This window comes from Chenopodium album, chromosome 12, assembly GCF_948465745.1.
Source record: "Chenopodium album chromosome 12, dcCheAlbu1.1, whole genome shotgun sequence".
NCBI classification, from domain to species: Eukaryota; Viridiplantae; Streptophyta; class Magnoliopsida; order Caryophyllales; family Amaranthaceae; genus Chenopodium; species Chenopodium album.
The window spans coordinates 6831283-6849398 of NC_137845.1; the positions used below are offsets into that span (position 1 = coordinate 6831283).

Here is an 18116-nt window from a genome sequence, read left to right on the forward strand (position 1 = left end):
GTTAGATAAGGAATAATGATATTGGTTGAAATAGTATTAAGTTAGGAAAGCATGACAAAATCACGCGTCGTTCGGTGTAATTAATGTTAGTTTTATTATAATATTTTCACTTTTAATTCTATTATCTAACGTCCCGGGGCACTCATTAACTTTTTTCGTACTGTGATACAATTAACGTAAATGTATGTTTGTCCAAGGAAGAAAAGCATGAAATACAAGGTAGAGTATGTTTTTTAATTCATGTTTAAGTGCGGGCGTTACCCGATAAAATAAGGGCGTTTTTTACTCCGTAATTTGTTATCGTGTATTTGTGTTAAAGTTATTGGAAAAAAGAGAAAAAAAAAAAAGGAAAACACCAAAAAACGAGAAAAAAAAAAAAGAAAAGAAAAAGAAAAAGGTTAGACTAAAGAGGAAGCAAATCAAAGCCCAGCTTGAACGGAATAAGCACTACAGTAGCAATTTTGAAGGTCAAGTAATGGTGTCTGTAAAGTGTAATCAGTAATATATGTAGTAGTACTGAACAGTTTGTTGAGCTTCAAAAATGGCAATGATGAGAGAGAAAACATGGAAGTTGAGCTTATTCTTTTGCATGATCTGGGCAATCACTATACTCTATGGCGAGATGTTTGCTTACTGGGTTCCTTCTCTTTTGTCTTATTCTTGGCCTCATCAATCCTCTTCTTCTTTGGTAACTGCTCTTCTTCCTCTTTTCTTCTTTATATTGGTTACTTTTGAGCTTGTTTATTGTTAATTTTGGTTGCTTATTGATTGGGATTTGGAAGTCATGATTGTTTTTTTTTAATTAAATTTAGTTAGTAGATGGGTGTTTATTGATTAGCTTTTGATGTAAATTTGTGGGTTTTTCTTGTTAAATTCAAATTTTTTTGGAGTTTGAAGAAGAAAGAGGGGAAAAAGGATTTTATTTGTGGGTCTTTTTTTTTTTTTTGATTTTGTTTTTTGTCATTTCATTTTTATTTTTATTTTCTTTTTTTTTGGTTTAATGGGCTGATTTGAGCTATAATTAGATAATTTATCTGGTTTAGTGAAAATGCAACTTAATTGCAATGTGATTCACAATCAATACATCACCTCTAGGAAGAATTAAGCTGAAAGAAATTTTAAGAGGGTTTCTCAATTAGCCTCTCAATCTTTGAATGACATTTGTAAATAAACAATGCAAAGATAAATTGATTCAGCACAGGTCACTTTTATAATGGCTTCAGATTTTAATGGAGTTACGAGCATAAATATTATAGGTGTTAGTTTATTCAATACATGAAAATGTATTCTCAAGTTTGTATGATCTAGGTCTTCCTTTAGCTAGTTACTGTCACCTAAAGAGGTTGTACTTCCTGCCTAACTTAACATGGTATTAATAACACTAATCAATTGATGATGCTAAGTGCAAAGTTTCTGATATAATAGAACACTACATAAACTAAGAAATAAGAAAAACATTGGTCTGTGATGAAAGGAACACAATGCAAATCATGAAAGGAAGCTGAGGTGGCAAATATTTAAAGCAGTAAATTGTGAAAATGCTTATTTGATGGAATGCTTCTGATTTTTTTTTTTCAAATTTATTTATAGGGAAGTGATACGTCAAGCAAATACGTAAAAGTAGCTGTCATCACTGACCCTCAGGTGACTTTTGTCTACTGCTTGTGTTTGTTTCCTGGACCTACCCTTAATCCTAATTCATTCTTAATGTGTAACAGCTGATGGACAGAACCTCCCATGATTTTGGTCCCAAATCAGTTGCTTTGGAGATTGCTACATTTTATTCTGATCTTTACATGCGCAGAGCATTTCTTTCTTCAATTTTGCCTTTCAAACCTGATGCAATCTTATTCTTGGGTGACTACTTTGATGGAGGTCCACGGCTGTCAAATAAAGAGTAAGACCTGATTACATGCACTCATTTGTTATTTATATTTTAGCTGTATGTGTTGGGTGGAGGAGGATGTGCTACAAGTACAAAATTAGCTGTTGTGTGCTTCATTTCTTGTTGAAGATAAAGATTAAAATATTAATCAATAATATAATTGGTCGATTTTGGACCCTGGACGTAAAATGGTGTTGGTTGTTGCAGTTATAGTCTTATTGCATGATGGTTTATATATATTCTGCTTATATATCCTTTGTATATATAGATACAGTGGCATAACTAGGAAGATTTATTCTGGTACTGGTGTAATACATGTACCATACAAGATGTCTTTTTAGTTTAACTAATCATAGATTGGGTAATCAAAGAGATTTTCAAAACAGCGGAGCACACAGAAGAATTTTAAAAAATTAACAGTAAAGTCCATTGGTGTTTCCTCAAAAAGTACTTGAGCGTGTGATCTAAAATAAGTCACACAAACAGAGTGAATGTAGACGTATATGTATAGATCTTAACCTAGTTCTACTTGTAGAGGAAGTACATTAATGTCTGGATAAATTTTATGAGAAAATAACATAGCTAGAATCCCATCATACTAGATATTGTCAACATCTCTTTTAAATACACATTATTGATTAAGAAATAAGTCTAAAATTTATCTACTAGAGTAATGTCTGGCAAATGTGTCAAAGGCATTGCTCAAATTAAACACATAAATTTGGATATCTGCTGCGGATGCCATTAGTCTGACACTGTTCCCTTCAAAATTATACAATTTTTTAGTGGTGCTAATGCACAGTCCAACCATTTAGTGTTATGCACTCTATTGGGCTTGCTTTCTTTGTTCAATCTTGCTCTCCATATTCTGAGTTTTAATTTATTGTTAGGGGAGTTGTAGAGAGCCTTTGGTAAAAGTTAGTAAATTTGATCAATCTTATGATAAAATAGTCATGTCACAATCATCCAAAATTCTCCTACAACCAATATTCAAAATTAGCTTTTCATACGAGCACATAAACTTCTATTCCAACCCCCTCTTAACCAAGCATTCTCATTTAAGGTTTGGAATAGTCGAACCTCTCTCAATCAAACACCCCATAAACTTTCTAAACCTTTTGGATTCCATTCTTCTCTAGTCAGCCCCCTTACTTTTGCTAATCTCTTGACTTTGCTATGTTGAATCTTCATTGAAAACTTGAAAATGCCTTCATCGTTGCCCTTTTATTCCTTTTTTATAAGTTCACCCATGGGAGGAAACTGATTGTGGAGCATACCATTAGAAGACAACTAGAGGGAAGACAATTTGACATGGATGTTGATATGTGCTGTTTTGTTTTGGATAGAGGCTCATGATAGTGAGGATAGGCTACAGACTTACAGAGTGGCTAAGGGGAGATAATCAAGCCAACTGTTCATTTGAGAAAATAATTGGGGAAAGTTGTACTATATTTATTTTATTTTTGACTGAAAACAATTTTCAGCATTCTAAAGGCTTTTCTAGTCTTGGACTTTTATGATGTCAGTGTTCCATTAATAACGGACTCCTTGTGCAGCCTATGAATTTTGTATTCTGATCGATCACTACGGGATTTTATAAATGATTTACCTATGATCATTGTGGATGAAACTTCTTTTGTGAGACCATATTCTTATATTCTTTGAGAGAAATCTTGCATGGTCCTCAGAAGTTTTACATAAATTTTCATCCCTAGTGAATATCACACCAATCACAGTCATAAATTACGAGTCATATGTAAATTTTCAACTAAAATGATGACAAGTAGTAGTGTAGATGAATCATCGCATTTAATATGTTGAAGTTTGCTCTACTTATGCATTCATGATCAGGAACCACTTACATTTTTTTAGCCAATAGATGGCAGGAATCTTTGAGCCGGTTCAAGCATATCTTTGATCTGGGTAAACAAGGAAAAACTAAAGATATTCCAGTTCACTACATTCCTGGAAACCACGACATTGGCTATGCAGGCCATCTTTTCCATAAGCCAGAGGTAAATAGTGTTTTACCTTTTGATCTTGGGTGAACTTTTTCTTGATTAAAGTCTTCAAGGTTTCTAATAAATTTTCTATGTAATTACAACTTACAAACTTGCTAGCAGAAGTTATTTATTATTTCAAGTACTTTCAAAATGTATTATTTCACAAAGGGTTCCTTATGCAATACAATTTGATCACTTATTATACAATACCGTAAGAGTTGATTCTGATCATGTTTTATGGATCTTGCAACAAACTGGATAGGGAAACAGGCCTAATGTCTCTATATACGGATGTTCATCATTTCCATTTAACCTGCTGACTGGCCTACAATATCTTTGCTGCAGGTTATAGAGCGTTATGAAGGCACTTTTGGCAAAAGAAATTATAATTTTACTATTGGGAAAGTAGACTTTGTTGCAATTGATGCCCAAACCATTGATGGTATATTAAATTTCAATTATCGCAGTATCTTTGTCGCAAATGTGATCTGCATAATTAACAAGGATTTTTATTTGGTTCAGTGGTGTTAATTCAAAATTTCTTGGAACGTTCATAGTTCTCTAAATATTAAAGTGTACTTTTCAGTGCCACATTATTTCTTGTTAGGTTCAGAGTGGCCTTAGGGTATCAGTTGTAAACTGTTTGATTCATTAAATTATTACAAGTGCTTGACTTTTGTTTGAAAACTTTATGTCCCACGTTAGTTATGGTTCTTATCTTTGTAAATCCTATCAATGAGTAAATTGTTCAAAGTAGAACTGTGGAAAGTTGTAAAAAAAAGTAGTACAAATTACTATTTTTTAGCAAATTGTTGTTCAATAATATAAATTATTGGAATATATTTGTAAGAGTTTGACATACATTGCTTTTTCTATTTTTTTTAATTGCTTGAAATAGCGGAAATAGATGCAAACACATGTAGTAATTTGAAATTGCTTCCCATTTTAGATTTTTTTAGTTTTGCACGATCTCCATTATTTCTCTAAATAAATAAACACCTTTTTATTAAATATACTATTTTACATTAATGCTTTGTTTTCATTTTTAAACATTAATTTCAATCAAATATCCATATGCATGTTATGTTGGTGGTTCATGGAGTCAGTTTTACTAAGGAAATAATTTTATGTTGGTAGCATGGAGTCAATTTTCCTAAGGGAATCATTTTATATTGGTGCTTATGCTTGTGGTTAATGGTTCATGGAGTCAGTTTCACTAAGGGAATTATTTGTTTCCTACAGGTAACATAAAAGACAATACAACTTCATTTACTTGGTCATTTGTGGATGGTTTATCCACGGGTAAGTCAACTTCATTATCTCTCTAACAGCAGTTTGTTCATTTTAGGTAGCTGAACTTTAGTGCTTCCTCTGCCTTCCTAAAAGGCCTTTTATTCAGTTCCATTGTCGTGTGCAAGTGTATGTAGGAGTTTCCTGGTATGACTTGCTAGAAGCTTCAGCAAAGTAACACCAAACCTTGATAAGTTCTTGTCACACTTGTATTAAACAAAGCTCATTGGCAATTCTATTGAACTTGATCTTGTCAGCTGTGATTTGATACTAATAAACACATTGTAATGCATTTCCAAGCATCTTAAAGTGATTGTTTACTTTTTACTTCAAGTAAGCTTGGACACCTGTTTGTTTTCTCATCTAACTCATTTCTCTAAGAGTTCCATAAATTTCATCACATCCCAATAATGTAGTGCAAAAACGCCCAGCATCAGTTTTCTTCCACAAACCAAACTGCATAAGATACCCATCAGAAACAGAAGGCCTAGGTGGCCTTATTCTTTTCCATTCTATTGGAACTCATGAAATCAGCCTTGCATAAAATTTTGAGATGCACAATTAATACACGGGCTTGTTTTGTGCCCATAAATGTCAAGAAAAGAACTGTCAGTTGCTTAAAAATTCTCAATTGTCTTGCATCTGCCTCTAGATTTCTAACCTTTCAACTTCACATTAGTCGCTGAAAACTTTAGCTTTGTTGGACTATAGTTGATAATCACCAGAGGGTATTGAAAGTGGATGGTGTAGAGAGAAAAAAAGCTTAGTGGAGGTGTGTCTGCACATCTATTGTGGAGATAGGGAGTGAGTTCCCATAAGGGTAGTTGGTCATATTCACACATGTGCGTGTGTTCACACACAGGGGATATTTATTCTTAGTTTCACTAATATAAGAAAGGGAGGGGTTGCTTTCTGGTCATAAAGAAGTGAGGATTATTTGATTGATGCTAGTTTAGTGTTTAGATTTGAGAATGGCTGTCTCGTTTCTACAATTCATACAGAAAGTGTTGAACAACATTAAAACATATTGATTCCTCTAAAATCCATATCCCCATTTCCTTGTTTTTTTGGAGATTTTATTTTTGAACTAAGTTTGTGTTTACTAACTTTACTTATATCGGTTTTCATGCTACATAGAGTCCCATCAAAAATTGAAATACATTTAGATTGAAAGAGGCTATTATTTGGAGAAAGATGTTTAGTGTATGACAACATTAAGTTATCCTCTTCATCAGGTGGAAGAACAAATCCAAGGGTGCTGTTGACCCATATCCCTTTGTACCGTCCGGATTGGACTCCTTGTGGCCCATACCGTTCTTCAGAAGTTATCAATCAGGTATTGATGTCTTCCCTTTATGAACACCTTATGACTTACTTTTGTTTTACCTCCTTGTGCATTTGTGCAGTTTATATTTGCATTACTATCATATATGCCTAACCATTTGGCACTTAACTCACAGGCTTTTTTTCCTTTGTGTTCAGAGGATTTCTCGCTCTGCTTATGATCAGAGGATACTGTAAATTTCATACCTCAAAACTTTTCCGTCAATGTGTGATATTGCTTTACTCACTCTTTTGTCAATATTGATTATTTTTTGTATGATGCAGATACCAGAATTATGTCACTAAGGAGTCTGCAGAGCATATCTTAGACTCTATTCAACCTGTATGTTCTCTGTCTTTTCCTCTATATGTGAAGCAGAATGAAACTAGTTGCTGCAATAAACTTCATTTTTCTGTTTGGTCAGGTACTTGTCCTCTCTGGTCATGATCATGAACAGTGTACAGTCAACCACGAGACAAAACATGGTACTGTCAAGGAGGTAATTAGTCTGATCCAGAATATGTTGCTGATATAGCTGATACGTTGGGTACTTAACAAACTAATAACATATTACTACTGCCAGCATACTCTCGGGACGGTAAGTTGGCAACAAGGGAACTTCTATCCATCGTTTATGCTCCTATCTGTTGGCAATTTTACACATACTAATGGATCTTCTCAAGAACCAGTCATACTTACTCAGTTGTGCTTTCTTCCGACGCAACTGTTCATATATATATGGTAATTGCTTGTAGCTTTACCCGTTTCATTTAAACAATTCGCCTTATCAACTACTCCAAAGTTATTTCAAGTGCTAATGGTTAAATTAAGTAAACTAATCTGTCGTATGATATTGATTTCCAATTTTAATGATTTCAGGTATATCATACTTTTTTTTGTAACTATTCTTGCCCTGTCAATTTTGCCTACATACGACATAAATCTCCACTTTGGGCATCTGATGACAAAAATAAACAAATTGGTCAGAGAAGATCTTTTTTCAAGTAGTAGAAAAGAGAAAAACGAAGATGAAAACTGTGAATATGAGATGATGTGGGATGCTGAAGGGAGTTTGCATGTCATCAAGAAGCTTAGTAAAACCCCTTTGGTTGTGTCAAAGGAGACGAGCTCAACAGAAAGGTTTGTTGGTCTTTTTACCTTCATTTCACTGATTTGTGGCTTTGCTATTGAGATTTCATTCCTTTCATGTCTTAGTTGATCTCATGTAGTCATGTCATGTGTCGATGGAATATCATAAAATGAAGCAAATGGCGCATGCCTGCACACACACACACACTATCGCACACTCTTTTTATCCACAAATTATTGGTAGCTGCACTCTCTATAACTTCATGATATTAAGTTCATTGATACAAAGTTTGAAAGAAAAATATTAGTAAAATATAGTGTTCATCCAATCAAGTGGAGCCTTGGCACACTGTCTTCTCTCAGTTTTTTTGTAATTCGCATACTATTTTTGGAATGGATTGTTTGCTACTCAATGATAATAGCTCACAACATATTTCAACTAATGGCATGTTTTTGTATAGAGGGAATGCTGTGATGCGTGCTGCTAGGAAACAAATGGTCCTAGAACAAGAGGGTGCAACAAAAGTGGACATTAGTGGGGATCCTGGGTCTGATGTGAAAAACTTGACAAGGTCAAGCAAATCATTACTGAGGATAATGCTGCAACGATGCATTCGGGTACTTGGTATGGTTTTGGTGATCGCTGTGGTGAACGTTCCACTTTACATGATGCTCTTGTTCAAAGATTGGGCTGAACAATGATGCGCTCAGGTCACTGTAGGTCTTTTGTAACATCTGTGAATGAAGTACTAGCTAAACAATTTGATTAAAGGTACTTTGCCATTTTACTAGCAGAATTGATAGTTCAAATGATATCCTAGCTGTCGTCGTTCCCTGCTTTCATGATAGTGCTTGTGATCAGCTTTCTCTATCTCTGTCTTTTTTCGGGGGCTGGGGAATTGCTTGTTGTAGTATCATGTTACTATTAAGGTTAAAATTGTTGTAAAATCAGAAAAAGGCTTTAATACTTTTAATGTCATGTAACTTTGAAATTTAGTGATGTCTATTAGCTGTTGTAGTGGAGGTCTGGTCGTCTGGAGGAAGTAAGGAGCATCTCAGTAGTAGTACTTTTACAGTTTTACCCAGTGTATTCTTTTGAATATTTACATGGTTTCTGATCATGTTGAATAATACATATGGTAAATACTTTTTTTTTAAATTTATTTTTTTAATATTTTTATTCTTGTATAAATTTTGACTTTAGCGGGAAATTTACATATTTGTCATTTTATTATCACTTGTCTTTTCTTTATACTCCAATTTTTGCAGATGGTTTCTTAAAATGATTCATGATTTTATGTTAGTCATCCAATTATCAATGGGATTATAGAATTTATTATATACATTCGGGGTCATTTGCTCATTTAATCAACAAATGAGCAAGTAATATTTTTACTCATTTGTTGAATGAATGAGCAAATGACCCCGTGTGTACGGGTACACCCGGATGTACGTAATAGATTTTCTTAGGACTAAAGCCTTGTTGTTTTTGCCTTTTGGTGTAGTGGACAGCTTACATTCAACATCACTTGTTCACAAAGTTTAATAAAACAAAGGGTAATTGGTGTGATGAAATTAATGACTCAAAACCTAATTATGATAAGTCACTATAATCAATAAACAAGGTCTCCCCACTTATGAGAGTGAAGTTTTGGATGTCAATTTTACGCGTTCAAGTTGAGTTACCATATTACTTTAAATTTTGACTATTGAACTTGGGACTGACTATAAACTGCTATTATCTCGTGAAATTCCAGACCAAATGAGCTCAACACGTGAAGTTTCGTTGTCTTCTTTAGTATTTTTGCATGCAAAAATTTCAGACCAAACAATACAAGTATACAACCAACAAAACATACCCATGTTTTGATAACATTGATAAGACAAACCTAAGCATTGCAGTAGCCAGCAAATTTGATAATGACTCCTTAAATTTGTTACTCCATACGTCCCTATATTCAAATGTAAACGATTCATTAAGAAGCGTGTTATGAGAATTCATCATTTTCAAACGAAATTAAGATGTACCTACTTTTAGCGTTTGCGTGTTTATGTGCTCACGTCATTCTTATTTAAGATTTCTTGTTCACCGATTGTACCACATATCGATACAATTGATCGATATATTGCAACGACTATACTAGATATTTTGGGATTTTTTTTTTTTTTTTTTTTTAATGCAAACAAAAATTACATGTGATTATATGATGCATGCAAAGTTTCCATGGATAAACATTTGTATGGCATGAACCAATTTATGGTACATGTGGCAACACCGAACAACTACGAGCAACCAATTCAAAATATTCACTTCATCACAGATGTTGCACTTGCCCAATATCAAGGGCGGAATTTCATGTTCCATAACATTTTATTGTATTTATTAGAAAAATTCCCAAGATTTTATAAATCCCTACAAATATAAAATAAGTATATTAATTGGTTACAAAGTAACAAGAAACAAGGAGGTGAGGGTGTAAAGGGAGGTAGTTCTATATATCTTTCTCTTAAAACTCGGACAACCTTTTATTTTTCTTATTATCCCTTCATTTTTGCAACAATCACAAAAGTATTAAATGAGAGAGCTCCTAGAAAATACCAAAACTAGTGGACTTGCTTCATTGGTGGGTTACTTATTGCTTATCACAACTATCTTGAGCATTTTTGCTTTCCATTCTCCTTTCTCTTTAAACATCACCAAAACATTGGAGCAAATCAATTCAATAAATCACCCTCAAAAGGGTATGAATCTACACTATTCGCCCTAGGCGGTAGACTAGGGTTCGATTCTCATTGAAGGGTTGGGATAAGGTCGTCTTATAGAGAGAGCGTTGTTGTAATTTACATTATATGTGAATTTTCATTAATGTATGTAGTATTATTGTATTTATATGTTTTTTTTTTTTTTTTAATGATTTTTTTCAGATAAAAATGGAAAATGTGATTTGTTCAAGGGGAAATGGGTTGAAGATTACTCAAAAGGCCCACTTTATACAAACGCAACATGCACAACAATTCCAACGTCAAAAGATTGCTTCTTGCATGGGAGGAGTGACAAGGAGTTTTTGTATTGGAGATGGAAGCCACACAAATGTGAGCTCCCAAGGTTCGAACTTGATACCTTTTTCAAATTATGCGCGATAAGAGGCTAGCATTTATAGGAGATTCTGTTGGTAGAAACCAAATGGAGTCCCTTTTATGCATCTTATCTCAAGAAGAAGCACCAATTGATGTGTATAAGGATGCAAAAGACCGGTCTCGAACATGGTTTTTCCCTAGGAATAATTTCACCCTAATGGTGTTATGGACTAGGTTTTTGGTTAAGGGTGTTGAAAGAGAAGGTGGAGTTTATGATTTGCACCTTGATCAAGTGTATGAAAAATGGGGTTATTATGTGAGTCAAGGATTAGTGGATTATGCAATTGTTTCAAGTGCTCAATGGTACTTTAGAAAGAATTATTTATTTGAAGGTGGGAAATTAATTGGATGTCTCTATTGCAATGAAGCCAATTTGACTCAATTTAAAGTGAGTTTTGCTATTGGGAAGGCCTTTCAAACTACACTCAGGTAAGCTTAAGAATTGTGTTTGGTGTAATTATTCAATTGGTTTCAATCACAAATGACATGTTATGATTTGTGATTTATGGTGAGGTGTGATTATTAGACCATATTAATTAGTTGGGTTTTATGTTTATGCAAAATTACAACCAGCACAACCATCTATCTAGCATGAATAGAGGTTGTATAGAATAAACCGTTCATAAATATATGGTCTTAAACATATTGTTTGCAACTGAACCATAGGAAATGTCTCTTAACACGAAATTACCTAGGCCAATTTCAAAGTAATTTGACTTGAAATCGACCTGTCCTAAAAAAATGACTGAATATGTTGTAGGAGGTTTAGGCCCTTTTGGGGGTATCCCTTTGTACTTTGTACTCATATTAAGAAACAATGGTTTTATTTATTTTTTTTTTTTTTAGGAAAGAAACAATGGTTTTATTAGACTACAACTAATTTTCTATCTTCTATTTTATGATTTTGCCAATAATAATATGATGACATAAATATATATTTAGCCACTAAGGTTCTGTTCATTTCATCTTAAAAAAATATTAAGTAACAATAAGTTCAGTTTTTTAAAATTCAGTAACTTTAAAGAGTAAATATAAAAAAAATTCAGTAAAAATAATTAGTTCAGCAAAAAAAATAAATAAATCAGTTTAGTAAAATTAATTCCAGTTCAGTAAAATATTTAAGTTCACTAAATAATTTTAGTTCAGCAAATATAAGGTGAAGTGAACAAGGTCTAATTTAAAGTATCTTTCTTTTCCCTTTTTTTTTTTTTTTTTTTTTTTTTTTGTGGGATTTATGTTTGGCCAGTTTTATTATTATGTAGTAAATTATTCAATCTCTTTATCCGGAATTATTAGCTTAGTTGGTATTATTGCTAGATCAAATTACACAATATCCTAGTAATTAAGTTAGATTCTAATTACAAAATATACTAAACGTACATGAAATACACATGCAGCTACATTAATGGTTGCAAAAATTGTAATGGCATGGTGACCTTGGTGAGGACAATTTCACCAACACATTTCGAAAATGGGACGTGGAACACCGGAGGCCATTGCGAAAGATCAAAGCCTTACAACAAAGAAAATATGTTGATATCTAGCAAAAACAATGATGAATGGGGGGTAAGAGACATTCAAATCGAAGAGATCGAAAGAGCAAAGAAAGAAGGCTATTGGAAGGGACAACGAAAATTCCAAGCCTTGGATATCACCAAGGTTATGTTGTTGAGACCAGACGGGCACCCGGGTTCACACTGGCGTGACAAGAAGAAAGGGTTCAATGATTGTGTGCATTGGTGCATGCCTGGCCCTATTGATGTGTGGAATGACCTCTTCTTAGCACTACTTAGTTGAGTTCATCCATTGTACAAGTAATGGTTAAATTAGGTTGGATTATAACATATGATCAGAAGTACAATTACTATATTGGATACAAGTATGAGAGGGCGGGGGCCTGGGGACGAGGGAAGGGTAGGGGTGTCAATTCGGATGATAGGATCAGGTTTGATATGGTCGGGTCAGGTAAATTTTTAAAGTTAAGTCATACTAAATTGTTATGTCCACGTGAGTCCAAATCTAAATCAGATATTTTTCGGATCGGGTCGGATCGAGTGTGCTTTTGACACCTCTGGAAAATGGTGTTTATTATTTCAAGTTGAGTACTACCAAAATTATGGTGTTTAGGAAAAAGTTTAAATACGCTTGATACATATTTTACAAATTTTTAAATAAGACCATCTTATCATCATAAGACTACATTGTAGTTTTGTAGGTGAATTGAGTCAAGAAAAAAAATGAAATTGTGATAAGATCACATACTCGCAATGACTCGCGAAAATAATCTTATGATAATAATAAAGCGATCTTTCACACATATACATTATATAAATGGTTGAAAAAAATATTCCATATTAAAGTGTCATAACCGAATAGAAGCAATTTTGTCACGTTTTTTAAGAGGGCAATTTCTAATTCCTATTACGCACTTATCTGTAGAATAAATATAAATGGACGGTAACAGCTTAAATAATAAACTTGTTGTCCATACTCATGAATGATGAATCAATTTTGTCAGTAAATGATTTGAACAATCATTGCACATGCATGCAATAAGCTAATTACGAGTAGGAATTAAGGAGTACATTTCTTAAATACGGAGTATTTTATTAATTCAGTTTTTCACATGATCAATATTTTATGCCAACGTTATGAGCAACTCAAGACTTCAAACTTTTCTTATCTTATCCAAAAAAGATGAGAAAAAGAGAGACTTCAAGCTACGTCCCCCATCCTTCCCTTTTCACATTACTCTCTCTGTTTTTATGTTGGACCTAGGTCGTCCAACTTTTTGGGCCATATACTCGTAATTGCCTTCACTTCACATTAGTATAATATTATATATATATATATATATTTGAAATATGTACGATATTATTATTCACTTTGAACATAATCCACACATATTTGTTTTAAGCTAAGAGCTTCTTCTTAAAAAGTCTTATTTTTTTTCATCATGTATATGTATATCCTTGAACACTTGTATGCTTAGTAAGAACAAGTATGTAGTGCATGAAAAGTGCATTTTAGTATATATGTGAGGTTGATTGGGTATTTTAATAGTTTGTAGAAAAGAAAAATAATTTTAGAAATTTGTAAAAGTGGAGTTAAAAGAAAAGAAACGATAAAATGAATAATATTGGTCTTCTTGTCAAAAAAAAAATAAAAATAAAAAAAGTGTTGCAAGTACTTCCTCCGCCTACAGTTATGTGCAGCAAAGGGGTATTGTTTGTGAGATATAAAATATTCCTTTGTTGCATGTACATAATTGTGGGCGGAGGGAGTATGTAAAAACTATCGTGAAAGAGGTGTTGCGATCGTTTAAAAATAGTCCTATAGCAAATTTGATTAGTTTTTGAAAATAAGGAACCAGAAAGTTACAAAATTAGCTGTAATTGACTTGACCAATACACTTGGCCTTGCCACACACTCCGCACTAGAGATGCCAAAATCACACCCGGTCTAACTCGATCCGAAAAATATTCAATTCAGATTTAGACTAGCATGGACAAAATAATTTTTTGCATGACTCAACTTTAAAAGTTGACCCGACCCGACCTCATTACATCAGATCCAATCATCCCTACTCTGCACTCAGAAGACATTATCAACCTCTACTATATGTCTATATTACTAATTACTTGTACAAAAATAGTACTCATTAGATTAATTGATTTAAAGGTTGGCTTCAAAATAAAAAAAAAAAAAAAAAATGATTTAAAGGTTAGCAACCCCATGTGATTGACCACTACCATAGTACCATATATAGAAATTGTCGTATAACCTTCTTTTTCACTAATAAATTAATTATTTATAACGTTTTACAAATGTTTGTTGTTATTTATTTAATTTATAAGGAAGTATCCTACCGAGTAATTCCGAAAAGACTGCACACTAATAATCCAAAATAGGGTGCGCCAAACATTGATTAGTCAGTAAGGGTGCGTACTACAAGTAGGACTAATGTAGTATACATTTATATATATCCCTTAAACCAACAATTTTAATCTCACAAAAAAAACTCCTAACATTTCCAACTCCTTTAAAGACCCTCCTTAACTATTTGTCTCAACAATGTCACCACCTAAGGCGGAGGCGCCGTCGTGTGACACCACCACCGCGACACCAACTCTACCGCCATGGCGGGAATTCTTTGGCATCCACACACTCTCTATCCCCTTCTCTCAACTCGAGGCCACTACTCGGCTTAAACAAAACCTAGCTCACTTTGAACTCAACTATCTTAACGTTGTCCTTATAATCTTCATGTTACAAATAAACTACCAATGTTACACCTTTTCAGACTCTACCGTCACCTCCACCCTCTACTTCGCCACTATAGCTACCTTGCTTTTCGCCGCCTTATACATAAAGACTCGCTCCCCTCTTTTTCTTGTACTACTCGTATTGCTAACTTTTTCAACGTTTGTTCATACACAAGCTTGGTTTCCTCTAGTACTTTTCGTCGTCTTTTCCTCCTCCGTTGTTTGTTTGCACGCCGTGTTTAGAGTTGATACCTTTGAATGTGACGGTTTACCTAATGATGCTCAACCTCATCTTCAACATCAATTTGGTGAGGATGTTATTTTTTACTCTCTACGTTCCCAATCGATTGGCCCCAAGGCGTTTTTTACTTTGTTTGACTGAAGTAGTTGATAAAAGACAAAAGTAATGGAGTCAAATGTATTTTTATGTAACAGTATGTAAAGCCGTGTTTTATTCCCATAATTAGAAACAAGATGGGATATTTTTTTAGAACGACATTACATACAATACGTATAGGCCAGGGCAACTAATAAGGGGAAGGATGTACTTCTAATAATGAATAATTATGAAATTTACTCATTACATTAATTCAACATATGGAGTAGTAAATATTATGCTCTGGTGACAACTTGAGTGACTTCAAGCTTTGTTAGGCTTTATAGTCTTTGAAATTGTCATTAAATTATAGTTGGAATATGAAGTGCTACATAATTTTGTTTCTTTGATTTTTCTTTGATAAGGATGGAAAAAGGAGATACTTTCATATCAAATTAATATCAATTATATACCTGTACTATAGTATATAGTTATTGATAAAGTACTCGTAATAGATTATTATCCCCTCGATACTAAGGGGGTGTTTGGTATGGCATTTTTCAATCAAAGAAACGGATTCGTGTAATAGTTGTTGTTACTTGCTGTTTGGTTTGTGATGTGGGGAAACAAATACCATTACTTTGTGGTAACAGATCACTCCAATTCGTTTCCGCTCAAACACCCAAGGAAACAATTACCGTTTCCAACAAAGCTAGCTCTCCTACTTCAATAAATAAATAATAATAATACCAAACAATAAATAAAAGTAACACTTTTGATTACCGTTTTCCCTTCTTATCAAAATCCTTTCCATTCCATTTCCATATTTCTTACCATACAGCCCCTAAAAGTCGTCTAATTAACATGTCGTACACAGTCATGACATAGACATAGTGCAAAGGGTACTAGGTACCAAGGTAAAGTCCTGACTTCCAAATAAATCTCTCGACGATGTCAACAGCACAATCGTCGGGCAACAACCCGGCCGCCAGATCACCAATGAAACCACCATGGCGGGAATTCTTCGACATCCATACATTTTCTCTCCCCGTCTCCCTCCTCGATGCCACAATTCGTCTAAAACAAAACATACCTCACTTCCTAGGTAACTACTTTAATTTCGTCCATATCATTACCTTTATATACCTTGGATTCAGCCTCTGTCCATTCCATTTTATTCTGTTTATCATCCTCAACGTTGTAACCTATACGTGTTACTCCCTCTACGTGAAATGCTCCGGTTCTGCCGTGGACTATCGTATCGTTCTTGGGCTGCTCCTCGTAATTATACTTACATCATTTGTGATCGCACACGCTTGGATTGATCTTTTGGTCTTTCCTGCGATTTGTGCCGTAGTTGTTTGTTTGCACAGCGTGATTAGAGCTCCTATTTATGATCAATATCAAGGATTACTTTATGCTCATCTTCAACCTTAACCTCGACCTCGATCAACTGGATGATTCTACCGGTCGACTACGGACGACTATAGTCGACTACAATAACAGACTAAATCTCAACCGTCGATATTTTTTATTGCTTAATCTTAGTCGTCGAAACTTTTTTTAAAAGAAATTTGAAACAACACATCATTTAAGTTATGACAAGTCAGCGACCAGTCAACACCCAGTCAGCAAAGGGTTGTTTGGTTCATTATTTTTAGAGGGTAAATAATTTTTTCCAAGTTATAATATTATAATTTATAAATAATCACTCATAATTATAAAATTGACGAAAATCATCCAAAATAAACAATTGACAAAATTCATTTGTATACTTTCATCCTCATTTTGATAGCTTCATCCATCTTCATGGTGCACCTATTTGTTGATCTATTTTAATGGACACTCTACCTTCAACCTCCAATCTTCATTATTTATCCAAAAAATACCAAATTACATATAGAATCTATAAGATTAATGTTTAATCATCACATTTATGCTTTAATTTTTTATTTCAGAATATGTATCAATTTAACTATGTGAATAAAAAATTCGATTGAAAAACTATGGATTATATCTTTCGGGATCAATTTAGAATAATTGAAATGATTTTTAGTATAATTTAAAATAGTCATATGAATTCGTGAATACTTATCCGCCATTTTTGAATTTTTTTTTTTTTTAAGAAGCCATTGTTGAATGTTGAAGTTAGATGAGCATGATTTTAGGTTGAAAATTAATTAAAATAAAAATAAAGATAAATCTAACTGATTTCCATTTTTCTTTTTTTGGGCGTGATTTGTTATAGGTGGTTTTATTATGTTAATAAATATATATAAAAGTACTTAATATAAAGGATGAATCTTTTCAATAAAAAAAAATCTCAAATATACTAAGTATATATTTTGTTAACTAATCAAAATATTAATACAGATTTGCTAAATACTTATAGAATATATTTTGCCTAACTAAGCTGTCATAGTCCTTAAAAAAAATTAAAAAAAAAAAAAAAAAATCTAAAGCATCATACGTAGCACTTATATTGATAAGATTTTGGCTTTCAAACAAAAAAAAATAACAAGTACTAGTATTCGTGTGAGTACTAGCGTAGTTACTTGTTTTTTTTTTTATTTTTTTTTTCATTTTTTATTACTAGCGTATTTTTTGCGTTTTTTTTTTTTTAAGCATAGTTACTTGTATTTTTTTTTTGAAAAATAATTACTTGTATTTAATTATTGCTATATGTAAATTTTTTAATTAATACGGCCATCTATAAAACTAAATAAAATTAATTTCAAAAGAATATCTAAATTAAATTAAATTATTACCATTTCTATAATGTTTATATGGTGGATTTATTGTTTAT

General features: G+C 33.1%; 1 protein-coding gene and 1 pseudogene across 4 annotated transcripts; both read left to right on the plus strand.

Annotated features, from left to right (window-relative positions):
• The first annotated feature begins 321 nt into the window (after nt 1-321).
• Nucleotides 322-8919, plus strand: LOC145570177 (uncharacterized protein C630.12-like). Of its 3 annotated transcripts, XM_081629194.1 has the most exons (13): nt 323-688; nt 1591-1644; nt 1719-1897; nt 3765-3900; nt 4234-4330; nt 5131-5190; nt 6414-6514; nt 6661-6695; nt 6787-6844; nt 6927-7001; nt 7086-7243; nt 7382-7642; nt 8053-8915. In XM_081629194.1, exons 1-13 carry the CDS (start codon nt 542-544, stop codon nt 8291-8293), a joined length of 1602 nt encoding a protein of 533 aa, XP_081485320.1. In that variant the 5' UTR covers nt 323-541; the 3' UTR covers nt 8294-8915. The 3 variants fall into 3 exon arrangements, with proteins under 3 accessions (XP_081485321.1, XP_081485320.1, XP_081485322.1); XM_081629195.1 differs by lacking the exon at nt 1591-1644 and having other exon boundaries at nt 322-688; nt 8053-8917; XM_081629196.1 differs by lacking the exons at nt 323-688; nt 1591-1644 and having other exon boundaries at nt 1765-1897; nt 3758-3900; nt 8053-8919.
• An 868-nt stretch (nt 8920-9787) lies between these two features.
• On the plus strand, nt 9788-12593 carry LOC145571816 (xyloglucan O-acetyltransferase 4-like; annotated as a pseudogene). The gene is made up of 3 exons (XR_014096629.1): nt 9788-10333; nt 10517-11158; nt 12127-12593. The product of XR_014096629.1 is annotated as a xyloglucan O-acetyltransferase 4-like (transcript).
• Nucleotides 12594-18116: the final 5523 nt, after the last annotated feature.

What these genes read in the sequence shown, in the direction of transcription:
- LOC145570177 (XM_081629194.1), top strand. Translation starts at nt 542, where the DNA reads ATGGCAATGATGAGAGAGAAAACATGGAAGTTGAGCTTATTCTTTTGC. An exon ending in ATCAATCCTCTTCTTCTTTG is followed by an intron (nt 689 to 1,590) that starts GTAACTGCTCTT and finishes ATTTATTTATAG; the next exon opens with GGAAGTGATACGTCAAGCAA. An exon ending in AACATGGTACTGTCAAGGAG is followed by an intron (nt 7,002 to 7,085) that starts GTAATTAGTCTG and finishes TACTACTGCCAG; the next exon opens with CATACTCTCGGGACGGTAAG.